This window comes from Ranitomeya variabilis, chromosome 2, assembly GCF_051348905.1.
Source record: "Ranitomeya variabilis isolate aRanVar5 chromosome 2, aRanVar5.hap1, whole genome shotgun sequence".
Classification (NCBI taxonomy): Eukaryota; Metazoa; Chordata; class Amphibia; order Anura; family Dendrobatidae; genus Ranitomeya; species Ranitomeya variabilis.
In genome coordinates this window covers 338081722-338105892 of record NC_135233.1, presented here as the reverse complement: position 1 = coordinate 338105892, position 24171 = coordinate 338081722, and the positions used below count along the sequence as shown (strand labels likewise).

Below are 24171 nucleotides of genomic sequence, written 5' to 3'. Positions count from 1 at the left end.
AGGGTGTTGTGGAGGAAGAGACAGTAGGGTCTCTGTCAGGGGTGGGATCCTGACAGAGGCTTGGCATTAGAAAGAACGTAACGGGACCGTGCCTGCTCAGCATAGCGGCGGTGCCCAAGAAAGGACTAGAAGCGAGATAGATTGTGCTGAGTGAGAAACGAGAGCAAGCAAAAAGGAGAATACCAGTAGGGGTCATGCTGTAGGACCGGAGCAACATCCTACTGAGGCGCATTACCGGTGGCCGGAACGCCGAGGGAGTGGAATAGCATACAGCTTCAAGCCATACTCCAAACAGCGGCAGGGCAGTCAGTTTAAGGCGGGCTGTCTACCACATATCACCTATGAAGTCTTGGGGGGCAATTGCGGGAGAGGGGCGTCTCTAGGGTCCCGGAAGAACTCCAGGCCTACCTGACAAATGGGTGCCGTTCCAACCTGAATAACAGGGAGGGATGGAATACGAGAAGAACATCAGTGAATCGAGTTGTGAGGGAACTTAAGAAACAGACACGACAGTTGTGGGGTACTTTCCGTGAGCACAGCAGGGAAGGACTACAACACATAGCGCTAAGAAGGAGGGCACTGATTTCCACCTGTGAGGAGAACTCTGGAAGTGCCATCGGACTGACCGGACTTGCGCAGCCTGGTGAACCGTATTCTGGACTGCGGACTGAGAGATCTCCAGTAAAGAGGTAAAGAGACTGCAACCTGGTGTCCTCGTTATTTACCGCGACCTGCACCCCACAACTGCACCGCTACATCACCGTTACTGCACCATCATCATCACTTATTCTACCGGACGTCCCCCACTGACAGACAGGGCCACGGACCGGGTCTAGCCACCGTGACAACCCCAGGACTGAGACCCAGAGGCCCGGCTCCGGGTACCCCTAGGCCCTGCGGCGGTGTGGGGGCGCTCCAACTTGGCGTCACGAACAGGATCTACTTAAGCCTGAAGAATCAGGTCATGTGTGCCTTGGAACTGTGATTTATCGTGCTTGGACTGTGCTTTATTACAAGGACTGTGTGTTGCCACTTGCCGCCAGGAGTTCCCGCCAAAACCGCCGCCATTACAGCGCTAAGGAGAGCGCAGGAGAAGAAGAAGGGCGTGGAAGTGGGCGTGAACAAGCTGAAGAGCGCAAAAGACAATGGCCGCCCAGTCTAAATATCTCGGCCCCTTGAGGACGTGTCCGTCAGCAGCCGAGATCTGCCTCCTGATCCTCAACGGTGGGCAGAGACAGAGAAAACGAAACCGCCCACGAAGGAGAGAGCGGGAAAAGGACCAGGAAGAAGAAGTCAGAGACATGGAGGACGCCATGGCGAGCCACCCGGAGCCGGAGCGTGGGGTCGGAGCCGAGGACTCCCCCAGCTACCCGGAGGGGCACCGCAACCAGGCCTCCACCGCTGACGCTGAATTCCTGCAGGCCGGAGTGGACGAGCTCGGCGACCGACCCCGGCGGACGCAGCTGAGCACCGAGGCCGGGTGGAAGAAGGCCATCATCAGGAGCCTCACCGGACATCTGTCGGCAGCCTCATCTGGTCCGGAGCAGGAAAGAAGTCCCAGCGCTCCGAAGCTGGAAAGCAAGGCGCTGCCGGGAAGGGGTATGCTGCGAGCAGAGATGACAACGCCGCAGCACAAGGTCCCGCAACCAGCGTTCCAGACCCCAGTGGAGACGGAGCAGACCGGCACCGGAGGGACCGCATCTGAAGCAGGTATGAAGGACGACCCTGCCCTGACAACTGACACCACTCCCGTGACTGCTGGTGCCACAGCTGCTGACCCCGTTCCAGTGACTGATCTTGCAGCAGCCTCTACCTCTGCTGCAACAAATGCCCCTACTCAAGCTGCGCAGATCTCCATCGCTGCGCATGATTTAACCATACATGAAAGACGGATTAACGGCGTTTGTCCAGCACTGGGTGTAACCCTGGACCTCACTTTTCCCAGGCCGAGAAGGGTTAAGTGCCAGGTGCAGCCCTGGAAGCCGTCCAACTAAGCCTCGGAAACCTGAAACTGTAAATAGTTAACTGTTTATTTCCTTGCTGTTTTGCTGCTAAAACCCGTCCTGGGTTAACTCTTAAAGGGATCCCTTTGTTTACCCGGGATCCCTATTGCTTTTTATTTTTGCTTTCATTTTCATTTTTGTTTTTTTTGTTCCACAATGTTATAAAAACTGCTGAATCATGAACAGTGCATGATACAAACTGCTTGTAAATAGTTTGCACCTTCTTAAAGGAGCTTCCTACTGGTTTTACTTAAACAAAGACTCTTTGTGAAGATACCGTACCGGAACCTTTGTTGAGCATGGACTGGTAGTCTGAGAAGACGAACTACCTCAGAAAGACTTGATCCTCTCTTAAAGGGGATGTTCATTTGTTGATAATGCTTTAAGGCCAATAGCTATAATGCTGATAAAGAAAAGTGATGATAACGTTTACATGTAAAAGTTATGTGTATGCAATTAGTTAAATGTAAAGAAATGCTGATAATGTTTTTGGAAAGAAGAAAGTGAAAGGTAATGGAAGGATGCAGTGGACCCGTAGAGGTAGACGTGGTGTCCAGCATGCATAGTAGAGAGCAAGTTTAACGTTATGAAAAGAAGATAGTTAATAATGTTGGTAAGAAAAAGAAGGGGGGGATAGAAGGTAGACCCTGCGTTCCCCATCGAAAGTTAATAATGTGTTACTAAGGACAGAAAGTGAACCCGTAGGGGTTAGTGAATGAGTCCTTCTAGGAGCCAAGTAGAGCCGGCTCAGTGTTCTCAAACTGAAAGAAAAGTTATGTTCTATACTGTGTATAGTAGTTGAAAAGGCAGAAGGCCCTGGCTGAACGGGGCGGTCCTGTAATAGAAAGGAGAGGCAGTAGGTCTGGTGCCGTTAGGACAGGCGGTCCTGCAGATTCCAAAGAAGGCGAATGCAAAGTTAAAATACCTTATAATGTGATTATAGGAAGGTCTTTAGCGGATTAAGAGTGTATATCCTTAAAGGCAAAGTTAAATTATTGGTCAATAATGTTTGCATCTAGTAGAATACCCGGTTGGGTAATGAGAGCTAATTGTAGCCTGTTGCTATGATATTTAATTATGTTTGTAACGTTAAAGTGTCCTCACCTCCCATAAAGGGAAGCCTGTTCAAGTATACTTATTGTTTTGCACTCAACGAAAATTGTATGTCTTTTTGCTAACCTGTATTGTTGTTTTCTTCCCAGTCCCGGAGTACTGTGTTTAACCAGGGGGGAGTGCAGCGCCCCAGAGTCCTGGTCGTTGCAGTACTGTGGATCCGCCACTATGGGGAGCCATGGTGCGTTCGATGGCACTGAAGGAGTTCATCTGACCAGGTATCACAGACACCAATATGTTTCACAGCAGGGCCTCCGGGGGGAGCTAAGGGTTCTATTCATTAGGCCACTCCCCACCATAGTGGGTGAACTGGGGGTCAGGCAGGAAGTTAGAGGAGAAAGCTGACTGGATTGAACGAAGCAACACCTGGTGGCAGAGGGTGTTGTGGAGGAAGAGACAGTAGGGTCTCTGTCAGGGGTGGGATCCTGACAGAGGCTTGGCATTAGAAAGAACGTAACGGGACCGTGCCTGCTCAGCATAGCGGCGGTGCCCAAGAAAGGACTAGAAGCGAGATAGATTGTGCTGAGTGAGAAACGAGAGCAAGCAAAAAGGAGAATACCAGTAGGGGTCATGCTGTAGGACCGGAGCAACATCCTACTGAGGCGCATTACCGGTGGCCGGAACGCCGAGGGAGTGGAATAGCATACAGCTTCAAGCCATACTCCAAACAGCGGCAGGGCAGTCAGTTTAAGGCGGGCTGTCTACCACATATCACCTATGAAGTCTTGGGGGGCAATTGCGGGAGAGGGGCGTCTCTAGGGTCCCGGAAGAACTCCAGGCCTACCTGACAAACGGGTGCCGTTCCAACCTGAATAACAGGGAGGGATGGAATACGAGAAGAACATCAGTGAATCGAGTTGTGAGGGAACTTAAGAAACAGACACGACAGTTGTGGGGTACTTTCCGTGAGCACAGCAGGGAAGGACTACAACACATAGCGCTAAGAAGGAGGGCACTGATTTCCACCTGTGAGGAGAACTCTGGAAGTGCCATCGGACCGACCGGACTTGCGCAGCCTGGTGAACCGTATTCTGGACTGCGGACTGAGAGATCTCCAGTAAAGAGGTAAAGAGACTGCAACCTGGTGTCCTCGTTATTTACCGCGACCTGCACCCCACAACTGCACCGCTACACCACCGTTACTGCACCATCATCATCACTTATTCTACCGGACGTCCCCCACTGACAGACAGGGCCACGGACCGGGTCTAGCCACCGTGACAACCCCAGGACTGAGACCCAGAGGCCCGGCTCCGGGTACCCCTAGGCCCTGCGGCGGTGTGGGGGCGCTCCAGAAGCATTTAAAGGGAACCTGTCACCCCCTCCAGGTGAAACTAAAAGAGCCACCTTGTGCAGCAGAAATGCTGCATTCTGACAAGGTGGCTCTTTTAGTTCTGTGTGCTGCAACTGCAGAAATAATCTGTTTTGTAATTTGTCAGAAAATACCTTTCTTCAGTCAAGGAGGCAGGCCTTTCCCCCCCGCTGCAGACGCCACACAGCCGTCACTCAAGTCTTCTTGGCGCCGGGCGCCGCCTCTTCAGCGCTGTTTTTAAATGAGCCGGCACCTGCGCTCTTTTCTCCTGCCTTGGGCAGGCGCAGTGAGCGCTGCCCGTCTGTCCTCATATGCAGTCTAGCTGACTGCACCTGTGCGGCCGCCCTGCCTGTGAATCCCAGCCCCGCAGTGTCTTCTGATTTATTCACATTGCGGGGCTGGGATTCACAGGCAGGGCGGCCACACAGGCGCAGTCATCTAGACTGCATATGAGTTCAGAGGACGGGCAGCGCTCACTGCGCCTGCCCAAGGCAGGAGAAAAGAGCGCAGGCGCAGGCGCCGGCTCATTTCAAAACAGCGCAGAGGAGGCGGCGCCTGGCGCCAAGAAGATTTGAGTGACGGCTGTGTGGCATCTGCAGCAGGGGGGGAAAGGCCTGCCTCCAGGACTGAAGAAAGGTATTTTCTGACAAATTACAAAACAGATTATTTCTGCAGTTACAGCACTCAGAACTAAAAGAGCCACCTTGTCAGAATGCAGCATTACAGCTGCACAAGGTGGCTCTTTTAGTTTCAAACGCCTGGAGGGGGTGACAGGTTCCCTTTAATATACGAGAAGTTAACTATTAACATACATCTTACACACAGAACAGAAAGCAAAAATTCCTTGTAAATGGACCATGGAATTTGAAAGGCATTAAGGTCATTTGAATTGTTAGTAGATAATATACCTACATTATATATGCCCTATCTGGAGAAAAGTATTGGGGCAAAACTCAACTTTTCATTTAATTTCATGGCCCCCAATGCATAAAATCCAGCCTTGTGCCCTGCAGTCTCACTTTGCTAATATTTGTGAAATAAAGGTTGTTCTAACTAGCTCACTGATACCAGTGTGGTTCCACAATGGGAGGTCATCGGTCTCCTAAATGTTCCCCAATCACCTGTGAGTGATATTACTGAGAAGTGGAAGGAACCGCAACCACTCAGCCATGAAATGGAGACCACGTAAAGCTACAAAGGAGGTTACCGAGTGCTGAGGAGCAGAGGGCAAAAAAGTCACCAATGCTATGAACCCATAAATACATAACTTATTATCCTATGGTATTAACATCAGCATAAAAACTGCACTGGGAGCTTCATGCAGCATAACTATGACCATTTCACAAAGCAAGGTCCATCAAGACATTGTTGGGGGAGTTTGGTGTGGAACATTACCGCCGCACAGAACCCTGACTTCAACCTCATCCAACACCCTTGAGATAAACTGGAAGAGAAATTGTGATTCCAGTCTCTTCTCCAACATCAGTGTCTTGCCTCAGAAATGCTCTTCTGGATGAATGGGCAAGCATTTCCAGACTCTCTCCAAAGACTGCAGAAAGCCTTCCCAGAAGAGTGGAAGTTGTGTTAGTGAAAAGGGGGAACTCCATATTAATATTAAAGGAAACCTGTCACCAGGTTTTCCTAATAGAAAATACAGTCCTCTCACCTTTATCACTTCTTTTACAGGAGTCTAGCCACCTATACATAGGTCACCCAACAGCCCTCTGCATTCCCCAAAAAATACTTTTATAATCTCCCCATAAGGTACAGTCTGGCCCGGTGGGTGTTACTGGTGTTGCTTGTTGCCTCCTATATCCCTGGAATTGCCTTCCTCATGCTCTGTTAGATGTGGATGAGTCAACCTACATCATCCACTCAGCGCCCCCAATCTTGCTTCTGCACAGGCGTACTTTTCTGTCATGACTGTAATGTGCATGCAGCTGTTTTACCTATGGGTCATTGGCACTTTTTGTTCTCTCCCGGTGTATGCCCATTACTAGTGATGAGCGAGTATACTCGTTGCTCGGGTTTTCCCGAGCACGCTCAGGTGGTCTCCGAGTATTTGTTAGTGTTTGTAGATTTAGTTTTCATTGCCGCAGCTGAATGATTTACAGCTACTAGCCAGCCTGAGTACATGTGGGAGTTGCCTGGTTGCTAGGGAATCCCCACATGCATTCAAGCTGGCTAGTAGCTGTAAATCATTCAGCTGCGACGATGAAAACGAAATCTCCGAGCACTTACAAATACTCGGAGACCACCCGAGCGTGTGCGGGAAAACCAGAGCAATGAGTACACTCGCTCATAACTGCCCATTATAGGACTTTGCTCTGCATTCAGCAGCGCCGAGAGAAGTACACTTGGATGTGCAAAGGGGGTTTGGAACACACACACATATATACTGTATATATATATTACAGTACAGACCAAAAGTTTGGACACACCTTCTCATTTAAAGATTTTTCTGTATTTTCATGACTATGAAAATTGTAAATTCACACTGAAGGCATCAAAACTATGATTTAACACATGTGGAATTATATACTTAACAAAAAAGTGAGAAACAACTGAAAATAAGACTTATATTCTAGGTTCTTCAAAGTAGCCACCTTTTGCTTTGATGACTGCTTTGCACACTCTTGCCATTCTCTTGATGAGCTCCAAGAGGTAGTCACCGGGAATGGTTTTCACTTCACAGGTGTGCCCTGTCAGGTTTAATAAGTGGGATTTCTTGCCTCATTAATGGGGTTGGGACCATCAGTTGTGTTGTGCAGAAGTCTGGTGGATACACAGCTGATAGTCCTACTGAATAGACTGTTAGAATTTGTTTTTTGTATTATGGCAAGAAAAAAGCAGCTAAGTAAAGAAAAACGAGTGGCCATCATTACTTTAAGAAATGAAGGTCAGTCAGTCTGAAAAATTGGGAAAACTTTGAGTGTCCCCAAGTGCAGTTGCAAAAACCATCAAGCGCTACAAAGAAACTGGCTCACATGAGGACCGCCCCAGGAAAGGAAGACCAAGAGTCACCTCTGCTTCTGAGGATAAGTTTATCCGAGTCACCAGCCTCAGAAATCGCAGGTTAACAGCAGCTCAGATTAGAGACCAGGTCAATGCCACACAGAGTTCTTGCAGCAGACACATCTCTACAACAACTGTTAAGAGGAGACTTTGTGCAGCAGGCCTTCATGGTAAAATAGCTGCTAGGAAACCACTGCTAAGGACAGGCAACAAGCAGAAGAGACTTGTTTGGGCTAAAGAACACAAGGAATGGACATTAGACCAGTGGAAATCTGTGCTTTGGTCTGATAAGTCCATATTTGAGATCTTTGGTTCCAACCACCGTGTCTTTGTGCGACGCAGGAAAAGTGAACGGATGGACTCTACATGCCTGGTTCCCACCATGAAGCACGGAGGAGGAGGTGTGATGGTGTGGGGGTGCTTTGCTGGTGAAACTGTTGGGGATTTATTCAAAATTGAAGGCATACTGAACCAGCATGGCTACCACAGCATCTTGCAGCGGCATGCCATTCCATCCGGTTTGCGTTTAGTTGGACCATCATTTATTTTTCAACAGGACAATGACCCCAAACACACCTCCAGGCTGTGTAAGGGCTATTTGACCAAAAAGGAGAGTGATGGGGTGCTACACCAGACCTGAACCCAATCGAGATGGTTTGGGGTGAGCTGGACCGCAGAGTGAAGGCAAAAGGGCCAACAAGTGCTAAGTATCTCTGGGAACTCCTTCAAGATTGTTGGAAGAGCATTTCCGGTTACTACATCTAGAAGCTCATCAAGAGAATGCCAAAAGTGTGCAAAGCAGTCATCAAAGCAAAAGGTGGCTACTTTGAAGAACCTAGAATATAAGACATAATTTCAGTTGTTTCACACTTTTTTGTTAAGTATATAATTCGACGTGTTAATTCATAGTTTTGATGCCTTCAGTGTGAATGTACAATTTTCATAGTCATGAAAATACAGAAAAATCTTTAAATGAGAAGGTGTGTCCAAACTTTTAGTCTGTACTGTATATGTTGTTATTTATATTGGGAAAACCTTGTGACAGGTTTGCTTTAATGTCTATTTATGTAGAATGGGATTTCATAAAATCACCCGTGGAGGTGTCCCGATACAATTGAGATAATCTGCAGATAAATAGCATTTTTCATCTTGCTTGCCTTCTTTACAGAGCTGAGGCTACAGGTAAAGAATGAAGTTATATTCCCTATGCAGTCACCACTCATTAACCGCTATAATCACGCCCCAGCACATTGACTGACAGTTACCCTCCACACACGCGCTGCACACACTGCAGAGCAGGCTGTCATGCGATGTACCAGGTAATGATTTCAGCAATTAGCGAGTGGTGACTGTAACCCCTTCCTGCACTGCCCCACTGTTGTGAATTTGGATTCTGGGCTCCCCCGGTGGCTACTGGTGGAATTGAACTTGTGACATCATCTTCCCTGTTCACCTGTTCTGATTAGATCTGGGTGTCGCTATATAACCTGGCTTCTCTGTTAGATGCTTGCCGGTCAACAATGTTATCAGAAGCCTCTCTGTGCTTGTTCCTGCTCCCAGACATCTACTAGATAAGTTGGACATTCGTCCATGTTTTGTTTTTGTATTTTGGTTCCAGTTCACAGCTGCAGTTTCGTTACTGTGTCTGGAAAGCTCTTGTTGATCAGGAATTGCCACTCTGGTATTATGAGTTAATGCCAGAGTCCTAAAGTAATTTCTGGATGTGTTTTGTTAGGGTTTTCTACTGACCATGAAAGTATGCTTTCTGTCTTCTGCTATCTAGAAAGCGGACCTCAAATTTGCTAAAACTATTTTCCTGCTGCGCTTGTTGTTTCATCTCATATCACCGCCAATATATGTGGGGGGCTTCTGTCTCCTTTTTGGGCATTTCTCTAGAGGTGAGTCAGGTCTTATATTTCCCTCTGCTAGCATTATTTAGTTCTCCGGCCGGCGCTGGGCATATAGGGATAAAAAGTAGGACATGCTACCTGGCTACTTCTAGATGATGCGGTAGGTTTAGTTCATGGTCAGTACAGTTACATCTTCCAAGAGCTTGTTCCTATTGAGGCTTATGCTAGTTCTCTGGCCATGGAGATCATGACAGTTTGACCGGCCCACTAAAGGGTTAAAATCCTTGGCTGAGAAAGGAGAGAAATAAGAAGTCTGCTGAAAATTTTTTTTTTTTTTTTTTTTTTCTCTAGTAGTTAGTGTGCTCTTAATTGGATCACTTGCCAGTCTGTCTATGCTGCAGTCTTTCTTTTTTTTCTCTCTCCTTCTAATCTTTGAATGGCTCTATGTTCACCTGTCTATAATGGATCTACAGAGTGTAACTGCAGGTTTGAATAATCTCGCCACGAAAGTACAAAGTTTGCAAGATTTTGTTGTTCATGCTCCGGTATCAGAGCCGAGAATTCCTTTGCCGGAATTCTTCTCAGGGAATAGATCTAGCTTTCAGAATTTTAGAAATAATTGTAAGTTATTTTTGTCCCTGAAATCTCGTTCTGCTGGAGACCCTGCACAGCAGGTTGGGATTGTGATTTCCTTGCTCCGCGGCGACCCTCAAGATTGGGCTTTTGCATTGGCACCAGGGGATCCTGCGTTGCGCAATGTGGATGCGTTTTTTCTGGCCTTGGGCTTGCTTTATGAGGAACCTCATTTGGAACTTCAGGCAGAAAAAACTTTGATGTCCCTATCGCAGGGGCAAGATGAAGCTGAAATTTACTGCCAAAGATTCCGTAAATGGTCTGTGCTTACTCAGTGGAATGAGTGTGCCTTGGCGGCTACTTTCAGAGAGGGTCTTTCTGATGCCATTAAGGATGTTATGGTGGGGTTCCCTGTGCCTGCAAGTCTGAATGAGTCCATGACAATGGCCATTCAGATCGATAGGCGTCTGCGGGAGCGCAAACCAGTGCACCATCTGGCGGTGTCCACTGAGAAGACGCCAGAAAACATGCAGTGTGATAGAATTCTGTCCAGAAGCGAGCGGCAGAATTTTAGACGGAAAAATGGGTTGTGTTTCTATTGTGGGGATTCTACTCATGTTATATCAGCATGCTCTAAGCGTACTAAAAAGCTTGATAAATCCGTTCCCATTGGCACTTTACAGTCTAAATTTATTTTGTCTGTGACCCTGATTTGCTCTTTGTCATCTATTACTACGGACGCCTATATCGACTCTGGCGCCGCTTTGAGTCTTATGGATTGGTCCTTTGCCAATCGTTGTGGGTATGATTTAGAGCCTTTGGAGACTCTTATTCCTCTGAAGGGGATTGACTCCACCCCATTGGCTAATAATAAACCACAATACTGGACACAAGTGACTATGTGTATTAATCCGGATCACCAGGAGACTATTCGTTTTCTGGTGCTGTATAATCTACATGATGATTTGGTGCTAGGATTGCCATGGCTGCAGTCTCACAACCCAGTCCTTGACTGGAGAGCTATGTCTGTGTTGAGCTGGGGATGTAAGGGGACTCATGGGGACGTACCTTTGGTGTCCATTTCATCATCTATTCCCTCTGAAATCCCTGAGTTCCTGTCTGATTATCGTGACGTCTTTGAAGAACCCAAGCTGGGTTCGCTACCTCCGCACCGTGAGTGCGATTGTGCTATAGATTTAATTCCGGGTAGTAAATACCCAAAGGGTCGTTTATTTAATCTGTCTGTGCCTGAACATACTGCTATGCGAGAATATATAAAGGAGTCCTTGGAAAAGGGACATATTCGTCCATCGTCATCTCCCTTAGGAGCCGGTTTTTTCTTTGTGTCAAAAAAAGACGGCTCTTTGAGACCATGTATTGATTATCGGCTTTTGAATAAAATCACGGTTAAATATCAATACCCATTGCCGTTGCTGACTGATTTGTTTGCTCGCATAAAGGGGGCCAAGTGGTTCTCTAAGATTGATCTCCGTGGGGCGTATAATTTGGTGCGGATCAGGCAGGGGGATGAGTGGAAAACCGCATTTAATACGCCCGAGGGCCACTTTGAGTATTTGGTGATGCCTTTTGGTCTTTCTAATGCCCCTTCAGTCTTCCAGTCCTTTATGCATGATATTTTCCGCGATTTTTTGGATAAATTTATGATAGTGTATCTGGATGATATTCTGATTTTTTCGGATGATTGGGACTCTCATGTCCGGCAAGTTAAGAGGGTTTTTCAGGTTTTGCGGTCTAATTCTCTGTGTGTCAAGGGTTCTAAGTGCGTTTTTGGGGTTCAGAGAATTTCCTTTTTGGGATATATTTTTTCTCCCTCTTCCATTGAGATGGATCCTGTCAAGGTTCAAGCTATTTGTGATTGGACGCAGCCCTCTTCTCTTAAAAGTCTTCAGAAATTTTTGGGCTTTGCCAACTTTTATCGTCGATTTATTTCTGGTTTTTCGGATGTCGTTAAGCCATTGACCGATTTGACTAGACAGAGTGCTGATGTTGCTAATTGGTCCCCTGATGCTGTGGAGGCCTTTCAGGAGCTTAAGCGCCGTTTTTCTTCTGCCCCTGTGTTGCGTCAGCCTGATGTGACTCTTCCTTTTCAGGTTGAGGTCGACGCTTCTGAGATCGGGGCTGGGGCAGTGTTGTCGCAGAAAAGTTCTGACTGCGCCGTGATGAGGCCTTGTGCCTTCTTTTCCCGTAAATTTTCGCCCGCTGAGCGGAATTATGATGTTGGGAATCGGGAGCTTTTGGCCATGAAGTGGGCGTTTGAGGAGTGGCGCCATTGGCTCGAGGGGGCCAGACATCAGGTGGTGGTATTGACTGACCACAAAAATTTGATCTATCTTGAGACCGCCAGGCGCCTGAATCCTAGACAGGCGCGCTGGTCATTATTTTTCTCTCGGTTTAATTTTGTGGTATCGTACCTACCGGGTTCTAAGAATGTTAAGGCGGATGCCCTTTCTAGGAGTTTTGAGCCTGATTCACCCGGCAACTCTGACCCCACAGGTATTCTTAAGGAGGGAGTTATCTTGTCAGCCGTTTCTCCAGACCTGCGGCGGGCCTTGCAGGAGTTTCAGGCGGATAGACCGGATCGTTGTCCGCCTGATAGGTTGTTTGTTCCTGATGATTGGACCAGTAGAGTCATCTCTGAGGTACATTCTTCTGCATTGGCAGGTCATCCTGGAATTTTTGGTACCAGGGATTTGGTGGCAAGATCCTTCTGGTGGCCTTCCCTGTCACGAGATGTGCGAGGCTTTGTGCAGTCTTGTGACGTTTGTGCTCGGGCCAAGCCTTGTTGTTCTCGGGCTAGTGGATTATTGTTGCCCTTGCCTATTCCTAAGAGGCCTTGGACACACATCTCGATGGATTTTATTTCAGATCTGCCTGTTTCTCAGAAGATGTCTGTCATCTGGGTGGTGTGTGACCGTTTTTCTAAGATGGTCCATTTGGTTCCCCTGCCCAAATTGCCTTCTTCTTCCGAGTTGGTGCCCCTGTTTTTTCAAAATGTTGTTCGTTTGCATGGTATTCCTGAGAATATCGTTTCTGACAGAGGAACCCAATTTGTGTCTAGATTTTGGCGGGCATTCTGTGCTAGGATGGGCATAGATTTGTCTTTTTCGTCTGCTTTTCACCCTCAGACTAATGGCCAGACCGAGCGGACTAATCAGACCCTGGAGACATATCTGAGGTGTTTTGTGTCTGCTGACCAGGATGATTGGGTTGCTTTTTTGCCATTGGCGGAGTTCGCCCTCAATAATCGGGCCAGCTCTGCCTCTTTGGTGTCCCCGTTTTTCTGTAATTCGGGGTTCCACCCTCGATTTTCCTCCGGTCAGATGGAATCCTCGGATTGTCCTGGAGTGGATGCGGTGGTGGAGAGATTGCATCATATCTGGGGGCAGGTGATGGACAATTTAAAGTTGTCCCAGGAGAAGACTCAGCTTTTTGCCAACCGTCACCGTCGTGTTGGTCCTCGGCTTTGTGTTGGAGATTTGGTGTGGTTGTCTTCTCGTTTTGTCCCTATGAGGGTCTCATCTCCTAAGTTTAAGCCTCGGTTCATCGGTCCGTATAAAATATTGGAGATTCTTAACCCTGTTTCCTTCCGTTTGGACCTCCCTGCATCCTTTTCTATTCATAACGTTTTTCATCGGTCGTTATTGCGCAGGTATGAGGCACCGGTTGTGCCTTCCGTTGAGCCTCCTGCTCCGGTGTTGGTTGAGGGTGAGTTGGAGTACGTTGTGGAAAAAATCCTAGACTCCCGTGTTTCCAGACGGAGACTCCAGTATCTGGTCAAGTGGAAGGGATACGGCCAGGAGGATAATTCTTGGGTCACTGCATCTGATGTTCATGCCTCTGATCTGGTTCGTGCCTTTCATAGGGCCCATCCTGATCGCCCTGGTGGTTCTGGTGAGGGTTCGGTGCCCCCTCCTTGAGGGGGGGGTACTGTTGTGAATTTGGATTCTGGGCTCCCCCGGTGGCTACTGGTGGAATTGAACTTGTGACATCATCTTCCCTGTTCACCTGTTCTGATTAGATCTGGGTGTCGCTATATAACCTGGCTTCTCTGTTAGATGCTTGCCGGTCAACAATGTTATCAGAAGCCTCTCTGTGCTTGTTCCTGCTCCCAGACATCTACTAGATAAGTTGGACATTCGTCCATGTTTTGTTTTTGTATTTTGGTTCCAGTTCACAGCTGCAGTTTCGTTACTGTGTCTGGAAAGCTCTTGTTGATCAGGAATTGCCACTCTGGTATTATGAGTTAATGCCAGAGTCCTAAAGTAATTTCTGGATGTGTTTTGTTAGGGTTTTCTACTGACCATGAAAGTATGCTTTCTGTCTTCTGCTATCTAGAAAGCGGACCTCAAATTTGCTAAAACTATTTTCCTGCTGCGCTTGTTGTTTCATCTCATATCACCGCCAATATATGTGGGGGGCTTCTGTCTCCTTTTTGGGCATTTCTCTAGAGGTGAGTCAGGTCTTATATTTCCCTCTGCTAGCATTATTTAGTTCTCCGGCCGGCGCTGGGCATATAGGGATAAAAAGTAGGACATGCTACCTGGCTACTTCTAGATGATGCGGTAGGTTTAGTTCATGGTCAGTACAGTTACATCTTCCAAGAGCTTGTTCCTATTGAGGCTTATGCTAGTTCTCTGGCCATGGAGATCATGACACCCACTGACTGGAAGAAACTGGCTGCAGGAAGAAAATAACTTCACATTCTCCCTGCGGTTGTTTCTCCAGTAAGCCTGGCAGACTGGATTTAAACACTATATAACTGCAGATTACTACTATATCTGTGAAGTGAGTTGCCATACCTCACAACTGCCTTGAATCGGGCAGGAAAGTCCTAGTTTGATAGCTGTTCTGCTATCCTAGGAGGTCAGGTTTGTGTCCAGACTTCAACTGCATCTGTGTCCTCAGAACACCGATACAGGTGAATATAATGGTGGAGCAAGGAGTCTTCCTTCACCAATCTATCCGGGTAGAGTATGATGGTCTGGCTAAGACCATCCGATCACATGAGCTGAGAATGACAGATAACTGGGACCTCGGTGGGTTTTCAGACACTTCCTAGACTAGCAGCAGAGATTAGATTAGTAACGCACGAGCAGGAATGTGACAGGCGAGTTTGATGCTTGCGTGATGATATCACACTGTGTGAGAGAGACTGTAGGGGCCATTGAATAGTGTGGTGGAACTGCAGGAAGTATCATACTGTCTGTGGGGGAATGTACTGTGAGGACACCATGCTGTATGTGGGAGAATGTACTATGGGGCATCATAATTTGTGTGAAAACTGTGTGGGACATTGAATTGTGTGTGAGGGGGTCTTTCGGGGTATTATACAATTAGTGTTCGCACTGTGGTATATATCATACAATGAGGGGGAACTATGGGGCATCATTCTGTGTGGGGGGAGCTGTGAGTCATCATACTGTGTGTCAGACAGATTTGAGCACAACATGCTTTGTATGGATGGCCTTGGGAACAGCATACTGTGTGCGAGACTGTGGGGTTATAATATCATGTAAGGAAATGTACTGATGGGGATCATACTGGGTGTGGAGGGACTCTGGGGGCAATAATATAATATAATACTGTGTGGGCAACCTGTGAGCGACATCATACTGTTTGTGTGAGGGAGAACGGTGGGAACATCATACTGTATGTAGGGACTGTGGGGGCATAATATTGTGCAAGAGAAGATACTGAGGGGACATCATACTGTTTGTGGAGGGACCCTGGGGGTATCACACAGTGTTGTGCAACTGTGAGGGACATCATACTGTGTGTAAAGGTGACTGTGGGGACATCATACTGTGTGTAAGGCCGGAGTCACACTACCGCGAGATACGGCCGCGTCTCGCAGGTTAAAAACAAGCTCTGGCACCTGTACTCCAGAGCAGAGCGTGCGGCTCCATGTATTGCTATGCAGCTGCACGCTTCGCTCTGGAGTGCCGGTGCCAGAGCTTGTTTTTAACCTGCGAGACTCGGCCGTATCTCGTTGTGTGTGATCCCGGCCTTAGGGTGACTGTGGGGGCATCATGTGTGGAGAGACTCTGGGGTATCACAGTGTGTAGGGGAACTGTGAGGGACATCATACTGTGTGTAAGGGGGACTGTAGGGGCATTATAATGGGTGTGGAGGGATTCTGGGGGTATCATACTATGTAGAAAAGCTGCGAGAGACATCATACTGTATGTAAGGGGGACTATGGGAGCAACATACAATGTGTGGAGGAACTCTGGGGTATCACAGCGTATAGGGGAACTTGTGAGGGACATCATACTGTGTGTAAGGTGGACTGTTGGGACAACATACTATGTGCTGGGTATACTGTGTACTGAAGGAGGTCATGAAAGTGGTTCTGTACAGTGGGGAAACAATAGTGGGATTTAATAGGAGAAATAATTCTATGTGGGTGCATATAATGGACTGGCCAAGGTAAGGGAAGTAGCTTAGTATAAATTAGAAATTGCCATTGAGCACTAAGTAGTATGCGTCCCTCTTTCCTGTCTTTTAAAGTTGGAAGCTATGCTTATGATGGTGTAATTTTAGTTGAATATTAAGAATTTCTTAGTACAGATCTATAATCTAAAGATGTTCTTCTGGAATTATGCAAATGACAAATACCCAGCACACTCACCAGAGTCACTAATAGTATATGTATAATTCTACCTTTGAGAGGTTCCGCCTAAAAAATAACAGCTTGATTGTATATGCAATAATAAACAAAAGGATTTTTTTTCAAGGATCGTCAGTTTATCCTGTTAGTATATACATCTCTACAATTCAATCCAAAACCATATTAATAAAAGCTATTGAGCAATCTTATGTTTGTGTTCACATTTATGTTGCAATTTGGATCACAGTGATCCTACTTCTAAGGGTACGTGTCCACGGTCAGGAAACGCTGCGTGTTTGACGCTGCGTGGGGCCGCAGCGTCAAACACGCAGCGTCCAGATGTTCCAGCATAGTGGAGGGGATTTTTTTAAATCCCGTGTCCACTATGCGTGGAAACACGCACGCGGCGGCCCTGCGACTCCGGACATGCTGCGCATCTTTTCAGATCGCAGCATGTCCGTGTTCCTTGCGGCGATGCTGCGGCGCCGCAAGGTATATCACAGGGCCCTATGCGAGGGGTGTGATGATCCCGGATGTGTACAATGAACACATCCGGCATCATCGCGTCCCAGAAGGGGGCGGGGCTTAGCGACGAGCGGCTTTGTCGCTCCGACGATACCGCCGGCCATCCTGATCGTGGACATGTACCCCTAAACTATATTTGCGTGCCAGAACCAATTTGATAATTTAATGTGTAATATGTATTGTAAAAAGTAAGAATGTGTTCTTAAGGAGATAAACTTTTTAAAGATATTGAATATTAAAAAAAAAAAAATAATACTTTCTCTATGATTAACAATCCAAAAAGGCAAATCTCACAATCTCAGCCATAAAATGTATCTTGACCGACGTAAATGCAATTTAATCCTAATAACGACGTTATATATGCGGTAGATGTTTCCATTGTTTACCCAGTGTAGAATTCCCCATCGTGAGTTATTCATTTACCGATTTCATCCAATTTGCAAACACTTTAGGAGCTTAAGTAGTTTTGTGAGCACTCACCTTATTTTCACTGCAGCATTTTCCTTTCACTTGTTTTAGAGCTTTTTTCATACCCATGATGATCCGAATTCAAGGCTTCCTTGTCTGGCACTGAGGAGTCGTGAGGACACCTGTGGAAGTTTGGGATGCTTCTTTTGTTTCTTCTGCTGTACCTGTGCAAAGTGTAGCTATGCGAAGCTTTCACGTCTTAAATAGCCGCCAGTGTTTTTTTTTTCTTTTCTAAGGTGTGTAACTGGTAACCGGCACCTCCCCTGGTTATCACTTATTACAGCAAGTGCTAAACGGATGCAAGAAGGCATAAACCGAGAATGAATCTGTAGATAAAACAAAAGAGATACAATATCTTTCACTTGTTCATAAAGAAGACTTTACACAATCTCAAACGATAAAACTTACCCATTGATAGTGTAACAGAGAGTAACGAGCCTGAGCTTTTTTTTCCCAATATTTATATTCATTTAGTTATCTATATATTTTAAAGAACAGATGTGAGTTTAAATACAGACCTCCCAAAACAACACACCATGTTCTATCCACTTAGATAATTGATGTTGTTGATCGTTTATTTCTTTTATTCAGGAGAACCCAACGATGACCGTATGTATAATGTAGGTGGGGGTGAGACTTTTTTAAACTTCTACTTTTAAGTGAAAATTAGTTTTTTTTTGTACTTGTACACACGATCGCCGGAGGGGCGCCTCATTGATGTTTTGGACAATTTCTGAAGAAGATAATGAGAACAAAAACTTTTTGAGATTGGAATGAATGGTAATGTGAAATATTAAGGAACTGCAATTCACATACGTCAATTTCTGAAAAAATGAGAAAAAAAAAACTACGAACGTATCCAATATGACCAGTTTAAAGGGGTCATCCAAAATTTTATGTGGTTTTGCAATTCTTACGTTCATACTTATTAGTATTTGGTCAGTATTTTCCATTAGTATTTGTAAGCAAAAATCAGGAGTGGGTGAAAAATCCGGAAGTGATTTTGTTTGATACTTTTCCTCTGATTGTTCCACTCCTGGTTTTGGCTTACACATACTGATGGAAAATACTGACCAAATTCTGACAGTGTGAATGTGACTTAATGGAACGGAATTGCAGTACCCGTCACACACCATGAGCAGGTGGAAGATCGCAGTCATGCTTTCATTGGGAGAAGGAAAGCAAAGTTGTTAGGACCTGTAGATTTTAGTAGGACGGTCTGACTTATGTGTGTGATCTGCCCTAGGGGGCAGCACTGGAAAGATACAAATTTCCAAGAAAAGATTTTTACAGAGAGAAGGAACTGTGTGGTGCTCAAGGAGAACTGCTGCGCCTGCTGTGAGACAGAGAGAACAACATGAAAGTGTGTCAGAGACGGAGAAAGAGCAGAAACGCGGTAAGAGGCAGTAATGGCGTCGAGGCAGAGTATTGGTTATTGATCCTCTAAATAGTGCAATTCCAGATGGGTGGTCTTAGGACCTGTGCAAATGTGTCACGTTTTTATCGTGTTTTTTTCTGCACAGATTTGCAACAAAATCTGAAGGGTTTCTTGATGCTGGCAAAGTGCATGATATTCCTCAAGTCTCATGCACACGTTGCTTATTTTTGACTTACAGATTTGGCGCAGATATAAATCTGCAGTATGTCAATGTATTCAGTATTTCTGCTGCAGATATCACTAATACTAATGAGTGGGGAAAAATCTGCACCAAAAACGCATGCAAAAAAAACCCACCAAAAAAAAATGCGCCTATTTTAGGCTATGTGCACACTTCAGGATTTTATGCAGAAATTTCCTGAACAAAACCGGAGGAACAGGAAATCTGCATGCGTTTTTCGTGCATTTTTCTCGCGGTTTTTGTGCTGATTTTTTGCGTTTTTTTCCGGAGCTTTAAAATGCAAAAAATCTGCAAAATTAATGAACATGCTGCATATTTTTCCGCGATGCGTTTTTATCGCGGAAAAAAAAGCAACATGTGCACAAAAATTGCGGAATGCATTAAAAATAATGGGATGCTTAATGTATGCATTTTTTACGCGTTTTTGCAGCGGAAAACCGCCAAAAAAGCACAAAAAACGCGAAAAATCCGGAACGTGTGCACATAGCCTAATAACACTGTGTTTTTCCAGCCAAGAGATGCAGAAATTTCTGCACCAAATACCAAACATCAAAAATGTGTGCACAGACCCCAGAGCTGGAAACTGTGGAGTAAAGAGAGTGAGCTTTTTTTCATTATTTGTATTTATTTATTTATCTATTTATTTATCTATTTTATAGAATAGTTGTGAGTTTAATTAAGACCCTGAAATACCCCACAATGTTTTAACCATTTACAGACTGCTGCAGCTTTTAGCCACTAAAAATTGCATTATATCTCAGGTACTCGACACACAAGACAGCTTATTAGAAAATTTACCTGAAAGTGCAGATGTATTCCAAATGGAAAGAGGAGAACATTCGATCAGCAGTGTCTACATTTGGTGGTCATCTCCCAATACACTGATCACATGTGTATGGGGGTCTCCGGACGTCACCAATCCTTTGCCCTCACATGAAATCAGCTTCCCCCAGAGGTGTCTGGCAGCGGTTTACTCCCCTCTCCCCATTGAGAACACGTATGTGAGCAGAGGTTGAGTCATAGCTGAGTGTTCATTCAACCTACAGGTGTGTTGCACATTAAAGATTACCTGGTCAAAAGGGTCCACTTTTTGCTCTTTTCTTATTCTAGCTGCTCCACTGAATATTCAGTTTTTTTTAAATCCACCATAGGGTTCCAGAAATATGAGTCTTTTTATTTAGTGCTATTTATTATGGTCCTTATGAAAGGGGCATGTCTCATGGGATGATAATGCAGAGCAGCCTAAAGACACGGCCCAGAGAATCCTGTAAGCCACGCCCTTTTGGCAAAGACCATAAAAATAAGCACTAAATAAAAAGGTTCATATCTCTGGAACCGTGTGGTGGATATAAAAGAAATAAAGTGGGAGCAGTAGCAATACAATGAAAAAAAATTGCTATTTTGACCTGGCATTAGGTCCTGGTCTGAACAGATAAACATCTCCTTATCTGAGCTATTGAACTACACTGTAGGTACATAAAAGAAGAATAATTTATGGAATTAATGCTGTCCTATTTGTTTTATTAGCCCATTGTTTATGCCACATTTCTATTCGGTGGGTAACTTTAAGAGACTGAATGAAAGAGGTTTTATATAAAGGTTCTAAATAAAAATATAGCTAACGTGACGTCAGTTTCGGGGTCAGGGCTGGTCTTTGCTTCTCCTGCTCATTGGATTATCACCTTACAATCCACACTGACAGTGCGCTCACTTAACAGCTCATCACTGCTCAATAAGAGCTGGCAAGGGAGCGCACTGTCACTATGCATTAAAAAGAATACAAGACCCTACTGAGCATATGTCGGAATTGACAACCAATGCATGCTCAGTACAGCAGCGACCAGCTAAGCCCCTTCTGATGCTTAGTTTCTACTGACACTTTGTTTCAGGGTGTGGACAAAAGCTGCGACCACAGTGATCGCAGCTCCTGGCCCCCTGATGATTTTTTTTTTTAAATAAAGCACTAAGATAGAATAGTGAGTTAACTGTAGGGGATTTTTAATTAAGGTACATTACTAGAAAAGCAATTGGATTATTACTTTAAATAGATAGACATTTAGTGTTAGTTTTGGCCCACCCCTTTAAGCTTTGTTTTTGAAATAGACAATCAGCAACTTCCTGATAGTCATATGTCAAACCAGGATGATAAAAAATACTTTTAACTAAAGATAAAATACTTCACCTACTATATGTATAAAGGTTGGAGGATGAAATTCTATGGTTTTCGAGTGCGAAAAAAATGGGTATTCCTACTGATTTTACAGGCAATGTTCCCATCACTGTGAAGAAAACTACAACCAACACAACCCCATTCATTTGAATATAACATGTCATTTTTAGGTAGAAACTCCCCTTTAAGACAAAAACAATTTTCCCATAAAACACAGTTGTACATAAAAAAATCTGCATCATTTACTTTGGATAAACCACTTGACTATCTGATGCAATCTGACCCACGCTCATTTTTGTGCCTCGTTTCCTACATGGCAACTAGCAGATATCAAGAGAGACAAATAATGATATTTGTGGATGTAAAAATAAAAATTTAAAATGCCAAAGGTGATTCCCAGTCTTGCTCTGTATTAACTAATCATGTAAACTCGGTGATAAAATATTGACAAATGTTGCTACAAAACAATTTAAAAATATTATTATTATTATTATGCTTATATAGTGCCATCATATTAAGAGTATATAAGAAATTGTGGAATCTGGAACCGTTTCATGTATACCAATGTGTTGTATAATCATCCTTTTTTTTTAATAATAAATTAACTTTTATTGGCAATAAAAATACTGGTCTGATAGCCAAAAATATGACATGCGAAATGATGTAGTTTAATAAATTACCTAACAATTTCTTATCTCTGTTGTATATTGTCGCTTAAAAAAACCCTCGAGGAAATAAATTTTCCATAACTTTACCGGGTCTAAGTCAAAAGGCACAAGATAAAGAAATACTCGAAAACATATGGGGAGACAGAGGAGGCGATTATAGATAAGCATTTTTGCATACATTATTTTATAATCTTGTAGCACAGATAAGTAAGTCATAAAGCACGAGTGGGAAGATAAAGTTGTCTTAGCCTTCTTTATGTCTTACCTTCTCATGGAGTTCAGTTCTGCGGACCACTGGGCTCTTAATGGGAAAGTTCCAATTTATATGCTCTGGAAAAAATTATTAGGGTGGCAGAAAGGAAATAACATAAAAATTGAATGTTTCGTCACTTGCAAGGGGTTAGGTATGATTGATAGTAAGGGCAGTAAAGACTTTACAACAAAGGGGTTTGATCATAGGCGCCATTGGATCATTGCCCTTCCAAAATCAATTTGCCCGGTTTGGGAAAACAGAATGCAACCAAACTGGGGTCTTGTGTCATCTGGTGAGAATTTTAAAGATTTTTTATGGTATTGAAGTTTTGGCGTTAGTTACAAGACCTTCCCCAGTCTGTGGTCTGGTATTACCTCTCTGGTTCTCATTGTCATGCAGATGTATAAGACGGTAGAGAGCTTGACTGGCCAAAGATTACAAAGACAATAAGGCTGGAGAAACACTCTGAGAAATTTTTTTTTAACCAAAAAACTTTAGTAAATTTTGAATTCTCGTTAGCCTTTGAAGACATCCTAGAATCCTTAGCTGTATTTCCCTGCAGCGCTTCCAAGAATTCTGCTCAGGATTGAGCAAAACGACCTCGTAGGTACGCGACTTTTTATGAAAACACAACTGTCTTGGACAGAAGGTCTTGGTTAACCTTTGTCCCCTTACTGCCTATATTATATAGTTCTTGCAAACTGTGATAGGTCACTTGCAAGTGCCGAATGTATTAAAGATACATGCTCCTGTCTCTGAGATGCTACCTGCAGTGAATAAATGGTTAAACAGAGGGAGAGAGCTCCCTCTATCACCACATCAGTGTGAAAAGTTTTCTAGGTGCCATTGAGCGTTCTTGGCATCCATGAGCTTAATAAAGGCAGTGGCAGACATCCCATTGGTTCAATCTGGCTCAGTGGTTAGCACTACAGACTTGCAGCACTGGGGTCCTGGGTAGAGATGAGCTAATTTGATTTTTGATTGGGTCAGGGCTTATTTGGCAAGGGCTATAGCTGCAGAGGGAATCCGGCTTCCTGGATCGCTCCGGCTGATCAGCTGATCAGCGGCGCAGCTGCATGTGTTACAGTCACGACATTTGCATGGAGACCTCAACAAACAGGCTGTCCATGCATGTGTCATGCCTGTCACCCTGTCATGACACATGCAGCTGCAGAGCCGAACAGCTGATTATCAGGAGCATTCCAGGAAGCCGGGTTTGCTCTGAAGATTTTTTGGTAAGCGCTATAGCTTGCTGAATAAGTCCTGACCCGATCAAATTCACTCAACTCTAGTCCTGGGTTCAAATCCCACCAAGGACAACATCTAAAGAACTGTAAGGGGCCCATATACTTTTCTTGCTCAGGTGCCCTTTTTAGTCTTTGTCCTCCTCTGAAAATAGGTATTGGTGCAATTAGGATATTACAGTATAGTTAAGTGCCAGGTTGTGTCATTGTGGGTTAGAAGTGGTTCTCCATTTTTCGTAACAAATATCAAGTGTTTTCTTTTTATAAAGCAGCATCACTATTCTGTATAGTCCGTGTATGGTATTGTAAACAGATCAGAAAATCCTTTAAATATTAAAGTTTATCCAAAATGTTCGATCCCCAGAAAATCACAGTTTCTCCCAATGCTGTGAAAGATGTGTGGAATACCCTGCTGTATCCAACCCCTTTCAAGCTTTTTAATGCTAACACAGCTTTTGCAATCTCAAGGTAACCTCAACATATTTGACTATGAACAGATGGAATGTTTTTTTTTTACTGCTGCGATGTCACACACACTGTCTGAAGAATTTGTTCATGTATTTCTTCTCCCTATCTCTGTGGCTAAGTTGTGGACTTTGATGTCCTCTGCGCTATACATAGCCTTTCTGAAAAGGGCTGCTTCAGTCCCTGCTTCTGCTTTTCTTTAGGCTATGATAGTCCTTCCTGATTGGCTGTGCTATATCATGTGATGTAATAGCTGCAGGGC

At 44.8% G+C, this 24171-nt stretch overlaps 1 protein-coding gene across 2 annotated transcripts in view; it reads right to left on the bottom strand.

The window, feature by feature from the left end:
- Positions 1-20310, bottom strand: part of LOC143805755 (sodium- and chloride-dependent neutral and basic amino acid transporter B(0+)-like) — a 70326-nt gene extending 50016 nt beyond the window's left edge. Inside the window, exons 1-2 of one of the 2 annotated variants that reach the window (XM_077285373.1) lie at positions 20179-20310; positions 17503-17816 (exon numbers count right to left, since the gene is read on the bottom strand). In XM_077285373.1, the coding sequence (XP_077141488.1) occupies positions 17503-17559 (57 nt within the window). In that variant the 5' untranslated portion in view covers positions 17560-17816; positions 20179-20310. Of the gene's footprint in view, positions 1-17502; positions 17817-19907; positions 20138-20178 lie in introns of those variants that run through there. The other variant, XM_077285374.1, reaches the window with a different exon arrangement.
- Positions 20311-24171: the final 3861 nt, after the last annotated feature.